Source organism: Gymnoscopelus braueri (genome assembly GCF_963280865.1).
Source record: "Gymnoscopelus braueri genome assembly, chromosome: 7".
In the NCBI taxonomy this organism is placed as follows: Eukaryota; Metazoa; Chordata; class Actinopteri; order Myctophiformes; family Myctophidae; genus Gymnoscopelus; species Gymnoscopelus braueri.
In genome coordinates, this window is record NC_137608.1 from 44,029,978 (window position 1) to 44,039,701 (window position 9,724).

Below are 9,724 nucleotides of genomic sequence, written 5' to 3' on the forward strand. Positions count from 1 at the left end.
TAACCCATTACAACCGGGAAAGCATCAGTGTCATTTTAGATTTTTTGCATCAAAAATAGCAGATATACAAGCTCACAGCGCGTCACTTCGTGCCGCGCTGGTGAGCTTGTATATCGGCTATGTTTGAGAAATCTTGAGAGTTTGAGAACTTCATTTGTAGAATCGGCCTATACGGTCTTAATGGGTTAATTCACGAAACCTGTTTTGTAGGTGTGAGTGTCCCGGGCATGACTCCGATCGGCTTAACATTCATTCACTTGACATTTGTGCCGCTTAGCCACGATGGAACTCCATTCGTATGCTTCGTATGTTATCAACACGATGTCAGCAGTTTATCCCTGACAACATCAGGGATACCCATATCTCCATATTTAGTCGATCGCTCATATATGTTAGTGGGTACTGCATGGGTACTCTTGACAGCAAGTACAACGGGTATTGCATGAACAGCGTTCCCAACTTGCATTGTTCCAGACTTGCATGGCCCAGAGAGTTGTTATTCCCCTAAATAATAAAGATACCAATAATAATAGGTAAGAATATTACATTTCCTACTGTATAATGAAATGGTTAAATGAAATAACCAGTATTGCAAAATGGTCCAAGGAAGCCATGATGGTTTCTCAATGACAAATTCATAATCTAAACCCAGACATGAAAGGTGAAATGAGAAACTTTCAAACCTATTCCTCTTCCAAAAGGGAAGGAGTAATAGACCTGCTAGAGAGTGATAAACTGGAAGAGCCCACGCATGCGCGCGCACACACACACACACACACACACACACACACACACACACACACACACACACACACACACACACACACACACACACACACACACACACACGCCATCCTCCTCTCTACTCTTTAAGTCCACCAAAGGCAAGTTTACGTCCGGATGGAACCCCTGGTCGTCTCTCACCAAAGAGCAGCGAGCGGGGAGCAGTTCTCTGCCCTGAGCCATGTGTGGAGGCGCTGCCATGCGGCTGGAGCGAATGTACGATTTAGGAGGAGAGGATAAAAAAAAAGAGGCGAGCCCGGTGCTTAGATCGGGGGCTGGTGGGAGATTGTGGGGGGATTTTATTGATGACTTTTTATGCACACAAGCAATATCCACCCACCGAGCAGAATTGTTCCAGCGAGACCTCGCTCCGCGGTCGGCGCCAAACCCTGAGCACAGCTTGTGCAGTTTAACCCATTATGACCGGGAACGCATCTGTGTCATTTTTAGATTTATTTGGCTATTCAAGCCTGCATCTACATCTACATCTTTGAATATATATATATATATATATATATATATTTTTTAAGCAAACATTTTTAACTAAAATCTTTGCTTCTGGGGGACAAATGTCTTCTAAATCCTAACAGTTTTTTTTTTTTAAACGTATGTTGCTATAATATCAGTGGTTCTCAAACTTTTTTCATGTCAAAGACCCCCAAAATTATATGTATTTGGCCGCGGACCCCCATTTCAAAATATTGTGTTCCAGGGACCCCCCCCCTCCCCCAGAAGCAAAGATTTTAGGTAAAAAAAATTGCTTTAAAGAATATATATATTCAATGATTTGCAAAAATGTTAACGATTTTTCAAAAAAATAGCAGATCTACAAGCTCATAGCGCGGCACTCGGTGCCACGCTATGAGCTTGTATATCTGCTATTTTTGAATAGCCAAAGAAATCTTAAAAAGTGACACAGATGCGTTCCCGGTCCTAAGGGATTAATGAGTCCTAGTCATGAGGGGCTACTGGAGTGGCCCTGTTTGTTTTTTTGTGCGGCGGCGTGTCAGCAGGTGTTTCCCACACCCTGGCCAATTTACATGGCGAGCGAGGGGAGGTATCGATTCTTGGCCCTGGGGCCGCCGACAGTCAGATGCGATCATCACCACACAAGTGTCTGCATTCATAAATGCTCAATACAGTTTTTACTTGCTCGCTCTGCAGATCGCTTTCTGGAAAGAAGAACAAAAGCATTCCAATATAACAGGCTTTTATTGATATAGTCCTGCAAACGTATGACACATGACACTTACATACATATAGTAAGTTATGTCACACGTAACATAGTTAATTAATAGTTACATATATTACGTATTCATACAATGTAAATCACACAATGTTCTAATATGTTATTCATTTAATAAGACACCAACAGACACCATACATATATTAGCTACGTATCAATGTCAATCACAAAATGTTCTCATTTGTTATACATTTTATTACTACGAGTCGACATTTAATCACCAGATTGTTCCCTATATAAAAATATTAAAATAAAAATAAGGATACAGTGTAACCTCTGATTAAACATTATTTTACTCAATTTTGGCAACTTCTACTTGTAACAGAGTATTTACATTGTGGTATTGCTACTTTTACTAAAATATCTGAGTACTGTGTGTGTGTGTGTGTGTGTGTGTGTGTGTGTGTGTGTGTGTGCGTGTGCGTGCAGTAAGTACCCTGTTGGGTAGAAACCTTGTATGTCTAAAATCATTCCTTTATTATTGTTATTTTAAAAACATTTTAAAATAGTGAAATTATTTTTGTGTTTTCCTTTTAGACTAACCTGTAACTGTACCTTAATCTAATAATGTTGTTAATAAAGGATTCAATCAATCAATCAATCAATGTGATGTATTTTTATTGTATATACTATAGACTATGTTCAACATTAATATAATGCTACTATACTATCTGATTCTGTCAGAAGTTCCCTGAATTCCTCATTGGGCGGTAGTGGTGGGGGCGCATCAGGTGAAAGCCGGCATTACACTCGATGCAAACAGGATGTAAACGAGGAAATAAAATGACTTTAACTCTTTGACTGCGGACGACGCGATAACGCGTCAAGTGCTACTTTGTCCAGTTGGCCGTCGACGCGCTCGACGCGCTGGACGCGCGTTCATTGTTTAATCTCTGATTGCGCTATGCTGCTTAATATTCAATGTTATTCTCAAGTTCCACTTACTTCACGGACATCTGCATCCGGTTTCATGACCTGGATTCCGTTTCCGGTTTTTGATTCTTTTCCCCAGTCATTTTCGTCCAAAATAGGTAAATAAACGGTCTTTCACACGGTATGACGGACAAACGGACAGTTTCTCTTCTATAATCTATGGTCTGGGTGACGATCAGTCATCGCCGTCGTATATCACAACGTAATTTTCGCCGATCAAAACAATGGGGGGGACGTCACATCCGTTTTCATGTTTTTCCTTGTCTAATCTATGAAGAAGGGTGAGAGAGACCCAACGACATGATCAAAGCTGTCATGTGCTGCGCCCTAGTGGCGGATTTGTGCTGGGTCTTTACATTATGTGTCCTTAAATTATTTTCATGAGAAAAATTCAAAATATAAAAATAAAAAAACACGAAAATTGCTGGCACTGGGGGAGTACTTTATGAAAATACTCTGGCAGTCAAAGAGTTAAGGCAGAGATGGGATTAAAACACATATCTATTGAAAAGTACAGACTACAGTAATACAGTTCACACAGGTTCCTAAAGAATGGTAGTCTGTATCCTTTTAGCAGCAACGATACAGGCTACCGACGGAACACAAACACACCTAGTAAAAAGAACAATACAAGAATGTATGAGATTAACAGCTGATGATAGAAGCAGATTAGATAATTATCTAAACCAGTCTGACTTCATATCTAAAGCAGGCTGAAGGAAGTCAAGGTCGTTTAAAGAGGCAGTGCCACGATGTTGGTGTTTCTTACTGTTCTGTAATGTGTCTATAGAGTTGACTCACAGACGGACTCACAGACGGGCTCACGCAGACGGGCGGACTGGAGTGAAAATATAATTTCCGGCTAACTGGTAAGGTCAGTATGTACTTGTGTATTTTATTGAGATGTGTACTTGGACAATATTTTGCTTTAGTTAAGCATGGTTATTTTATATTGTATCACTTTCCTTTTTCCAGAACTAGGGTGGTTGTCTACAATTCTACTTGAGGGTAGAAGGCTATATCGTGTCAGCCATTGAGAATCCATGTGACATTTTGGTTGAACCATGAGCTTCTGTTTAGCGCCAGACTGTCTGGGAGAAGCTTTAATCAGGTTTATCTTAAAGTTATATGACGCGTTTATTTCCTTAGTTTAGTTACAGTTCAAGGCGTGTTCATTGCATTGCATTGTATTTTATTGCATTTTGTTTTCATAGCCCGCCTAGTAGCCTATAGGAGATAAACCCGTTTAGCATGTTCAATGATCGAAATGGTCGCACGTGTGTGTGCGTGTGTGCGTGCGTGTGTGTGTGTGTGTGTAAAGGTCTCTGCTCTACCATGAGTGAGTCTGTGGAGAGAGAGGAGGGGGGCGTGGCCTCTAAAAGCAGCCTGTCACTAAGTACATTTACTTGATTACTTTGTATTCTGAATTACCAAAAAGAGGACACTTCAGTGACCGATTTTTCACTTCAATGACCGTTTTTTTTTCTTCAAATGACGGCCATTTGAAAATAGACAATCTACAAGTTACAAGATAGTAGATAAAAACTAAATACTGGATATAATAGAAAGAAGAGTTAGGGTTACATATACATACAGAAGGCTTATAGAGTATAATGTACAGTTGTGTTCAGAATCAGATTGAGTTTCTATCGTGTGTGTGTGTGTGTGTGTGTGTGTGTGTGTGTGTGTGTGTGTGTGTGTGTGTGTGTGTGTGTGTGTGTGTGTGTGTGTGTGTGTGTGCGTGTGCGTGCGATTCCTCTACAGAGACCACCAGAAGAAGGATATCAATAATCATTCTGATCAGGAGCATCAAACAGATCTGGTGAGTCAGTTTACAACATCTTTTCTTAATAGAAATTAAATGAAAAATGATCACTGCCCTCCATTCCCTCCTCTCCAGCACCAGAGTATTGAGCGCTGTAGTGTTTTTAGCTCCATTGTCACACTGCAGTGTGTCTACATAGGTGGTGCACCTCCTTCTGACTCTGCTGTCACACCGCAGTGTGTCTACGTACTTGGTGCACCTCCTACTGACTCTGCTGTCACACCGCAGTGTGTCTACGTACTTGGTGCACCTCCTACTGACTCTGCTGTCACACCGCAGTGTGTCTACGTACTTGGTGCACCTCCTACTGACTCTGCTGTCACACCGCAGTGTGTCTACATAGGTGGTGCACCTCCTACTGACTCTGCTGTCACACCGCAGTGTGTCTACGTAGGTGGTCACCTCCTACTGGCTCTGCTGTCACACCGCAGTGTGTCTACGTAGGTGGTCACCTCCTACTGGCTCTGCTGTCACACAACAGTGTGTCTACGTAGGTGGTCACCTACGTAGACACCTACGTAGACACACTGTTGACAAAACACACTGTTGACAAAACCCCCCGTTGACAAAACTGTCCCGGTGGGCACCGTGCTGAAACCACCCCCCCCCCCCCCGTTGATAAAACGGAAAGTTATGTGCACCCCTGAATATGATGTCAAAATGTGCATTTTATTGTGTGTTACAAAATCGAAAAATCCAAAATAGGACCGTAATTTTTATGGCGGCCCCTTGGACTTTTGGTATTTTGCTGAGTGGCCCCTTAGCCATCTTAAGTTGAGTAGCCCTGCTCTGGATGAATGTCTGCTAAATGTCTACACTTTAATTGAAAATGTGAAGTAAATCTGATCTTTTGAACACTCATGTTTACTGAATATGTTTACTGAATACAATTGTATTATTGTGCATTTGGAGGGTTCTCTGGATCAAGAGAAGAAGCTCCACATGGACCTGGAGAGAGCTCAGAGAGTCAACAGAAAGCTGGAGGAGGATCTGAAACGATCCCAGGAATCCAACATGGATCTGGAGAATGAGATCAAGAAGTAATGTGGAACACAGTATGAAATGTCATGCGGAAAAACCTACCTGTAGAATGACACTATGATGTACTGTATTCCACTGTAGAATTACACTAACATATGATGTACTGTATTCCACTGTAGAATGACACTAACATATGATATACTGTATTCCACAGGAATGAAGAGGAAATAATCCTACTTCTGAATAAGATTGAAGATGAGCAGTCTTCTGTTTATCTACAGAAGACAATCAAAGAGCAGCAGGTATTTTTATTTTGCTCATTAACCGCCAGAGTTAAAACATTGTCTATAGCTGCCCTTGCCAGAGATTCCGAGCGTTTACACTAACCTTTGAAAAACCATAGAATATTATTCTTCACAATGATCCACCCGCCGATCGCTTTAAAAGACATAGTAGAGTCTTGTAGAATCGGAGAAAATAAATTGTGCCGTCGCGATAATCTGTTCCATATTATTGGCAGTTGAATGTAGCTTGTTTTCGCCAAAAAGCTGTGGTGAATTAATGAATCCCCTCCAACCCTATGCTAATACGTCACTGCAACTGGGGGTCCTTGTTGAGAATCACTGAGTAAGAGTAACAAGTAAGAGTAAATGATGATTATCACATGTTAACCTATAATATCATTGATTTGAAAGGATCGTATTAAAGAACTGGAGGAAGAACCTGCTAAACAGGATGAAGAAAATACTTCCAACACAAACCAAGAACCTGCTAAACCATTCCTAACCCTATTACAAATCCTAACTCTACTAGCCGTAGCCCTCCTAGCCATAATCCTATCCCAAACATACAGTCAGAAGACAGCTGTGGCTCAGCTGGAGAAGACACACAGTGAAGAGATGGAGGAGCTGGAGAAAACACACGGTGAAGAGCTGGAGACACACAATGAAGAGATGAAGAAGATGGAGAAGACACACAATGAAGAGATGAAGAAGATGGAGAAGACACACAATGAAGAGATGAAGAAGATGGATGATGTTGTGTTGAAGATGATCCAGAAATATGCATATGTGGATGTGACTCTGGACCCTGATACAGCCAATCCCTGGCTCATCCTGTCTGAGGATGGAAAACAAGTGAGTGTAGACATAAATAAGAATCTCCCAGACAACGAAGACTTAGGAAGTGTCTTAGGAAAACAAAGCTTCTCCTCAGGAAGATTTTACTATGAGGTTCAGGTTAAAGAGGAGACCTGGTGGGCTCTAGGAGTGGCCAGTGAGTCCATCAATGGGACGGAATACATCATAATGACCCCCGAACTATGTTTTACAAAAGGAAATGAGTACTGGGCTGCTGCTAACTATCCTGTCCTCCTCCATGAGAAGGTCCAGAAAGTGGGAGTGTTTGTGGATTATGAGGAGGGTCTGGTCTCCTTTTATGATGTGGAGGCCAGAGTTCTTCTCTGCTCTTTCACTGACTGCACCTTCACTGAGGAACTTTATCCATTCTTCTTCCCCGCCCCTTGAATGGTGATGGAAACTCTGCTCCCCTGATCATAATTTGATATCACAATCGTTTGTATTTTATTTTAGGCTCTTTTTATTTTAGTTTTTAGTTTTTATGACAGATCATATCAGGAACATCATACACATATTGTATAAACATACACTGGCTTCCCAACATGCACACGTACACATAATAAACACCAGACACAAAAAGGTACAAACTAAAACAATACAAAAACCAGACAAACTATTACAGCAATAAAAACACAGCAAACAGACAAACATCACACAGGGAGAAGAGTAGGATGAGACGCCTGTCAATGACTCTTATTACTCTTTTTAAAGTTGATAAATAGCCTTATATTCCTGTTACTGTATACAATGTGTTGCCCAATTCTGTGTGTGTGTGTGTGTGTGTGTGTGTGTGTGTGTGTGTGTGTGTGTGTGTGTGTGTTGCAGGCTGTTGTGCATTGTAATCAGAGCAGGCTGTTGACACACAACCTGAGCAGGGTTACATAGTAAGCTCCACTTGGTCACGCCTCCTTCCGCGTTCGCAATAATAATAATAATAATAATAATAATAATAATAATAATACATAAAATACACTTTATATTTGACACAAATCTCAAAGTGCATTGCATAAAAGTCAAGAACAAAACCATTAAAAAAGTTACAAAATTGTTTCATTGTTTAAAAACAATGAAACAAATACAAGTCAGATCAATGGTCAGAGACCCCCCTCCCAAACTATACACAGCATAGCACACACAAGTCATCAATAAGTCCATCTAGGTAAATGCCTTGTTAAAAAGAAGACATACATCCCTGCCAAATACCGACCTGGGCCCCAAGAACAATTCACCGTGAACAAACACAAAGCGTGTCTCTTGCTTGCTTTGATTAGCCTCCTTGTCGGTCCAGACCGGTCAATAGCGTGCAGCTTTTCAAGCCAACTTCCCCAAAATGTTTTCCATTAGTTTTTTAAGAGGTAATGTCACCCGAGTGCCGCTCTCCAGCCAAAGGCCATTGTTAAGAGTCTATCGAGATGGAAAATACAATTCTCCCCCAGTTCATCACCACGTTATTAATGGCTCTACTTAACGTTCATTCAACATTTTGGAGGTTAATTGCCTTTTCAAGCTTCCTTGCTTCTTGTGAGTCTTTTGAGTCATGTGTTGGGGACTGGCTGGGGCTGCAGATGAATTGCCCTTAATAAATACATTCATCTGAATCTGAATCATATTTTTGTCTGCAACTTTTTTATTTTCTTAGTAATCATTCTATTGATTACTTTTCGAATCGACATGAAAAGAATTCGAAAAGAGTTTTTAGAATGACTCAATTGATTAGTTTGATTAACCACTTAAGCCCTGTCTAATACTTTGTCGTACAACAGTGTCACGCAAAAATAGCTATATCCACAAGCTCACAAAACGGTATGAGCTTGCAGATCTGCTATACTTGGAAACCTTTTTGTAGCCTTTAATGACAGAAATCGATTTCTCCAAAATCTAGTATTTTGTTAAAATCGATCATTTTTATATTCAATTAAATCAGTTAGTGTGATTAACTGTTGTATCATATTGCCTGTTCATTTTAAATTCAGGCATTGTTTTGTTTTGTTTTGTTTTTGAAAGGTGAAGCATTGACACTGACAGCCTGTCCTCCAGTGGAGGGTGCTTCACAAACAGAACAGAATGTCCAGTCCATGCACTATTGGAACATACAAAAAAAAAAGCAAACAAGCTAACAAAAAGAGCAATACTCTGAATATAACCACGGTAGCAACACAGGGTGATGGGTAGCAGCTGAAAGCGGGAGAGAACCCCAGGATGAGGCTAAATGCTACTGTTTCCAGTGGTGGAAAGTAACTAAGTACATGTACTTAAGTACAATTTTGAAGTATTTTTATTTATTTGGAGTATTTACGATTTTCAATACTTTTACTTCTACTCCACTACATCTCAATGGGAAATATTGAACTTTTTACTCCACTACAATTACGAGAAAACTTTAGTTACTAGTTACTTTGTAGATTTTGATTATGATTACAAAACTACTTCAGACCTTCATATATATACTTTGGCAATTTGAAAATAGCAGATCTACAAGCTCTACAAGCTCACAATGCGTCGCTTTGTGATGCGTTGTCTCTGGACGCGGGTCCGGAGACCACCATCGGTCTAAATGGACCCTTTCGGGTCTGTTAGTCTGAGAGTTTACAATCCTATATAAAAATTGCCTAGAGGGTGAGCGGGACCTCGCTCGCCTTCCGTACGGAAGGCAACGGAAGGCGAGCGGGCGGACGGTGGGTGGATGTCACAAACATAACCAGGGACCACGTGTGGCTCCCAGGGGCCACTGAGCCCCCCCAGTGGCCCCTAGGTGTTCCTATTGGTTCCGCCGCCTCTGTGTTCCTATTGGCTGGGGTTTAAACAGCCATAACTCCA

General features: G+C 41.0%; 1 protein-coding gene across 2 annotated transcripts; it reads left to right on the forward strand.

Moving 5' to 3' along the window:
* Nucleotides 1-3,734: 3,734 nt before the first annotated feature.
* On the forward strand, nt 3,735-8,561 carry LOC308089260 (uncharacterized protein). 2 transcript variants are annotated; one of them, XM_080433883.1, is made up of 5 exons: nt 3,735-3,831; nt 4,727-4,784; nt 5,700-5,827; nt 5,983-6,070; nt 6,464-8,561. In XM_080433883.1, exons 3-5 carry the CDS (start codon nt 5,730-5,732, stop codon nt 7,292-7,294), a joined length of 1,017 nt encoding a protein of 338 aa, XP_080290009.1. In that variant the 5' UTR covers nt 3,735-3,831; nt 4,727-4,784; nt 5,700-5,729; the 3' UTR covers nt 7,295-8,561. The 2 variants fall into 2 exon arrangements, with proteins under 2 accessions (XP_080290009.1, XP_080290010.1); XM_080433884.1 differs by having other exon boundaries at nt 3,752-3,836.
* The last annotated feature ends 1,163 nt before the right edge of the window (nt 8,562-9,724 follow it).

Coding starts and splice junctions, on each gene's coding strand:
- LOC308089260 (XM_080433883.1), top strand. CDS start 5,730: ATGGACCTGGAGAGAGCTCAGAGAGTCAACAGAAAGCTGGAGGAGGAT. Junction 5,828..5,982: donor CTGGAGAATGAGATCAAGAA/GTAATGTGGAAC, acceptor TGTATTCCACAG/GAATGAAGAGGAAATAATCC. Junction 6,071..6,463: donor AGACAATCAAAGAGCAGCAG/GTATTTTTATTT, acceptor TTGATTTGAAAG/GATCGTATTAAAGAACTGGA.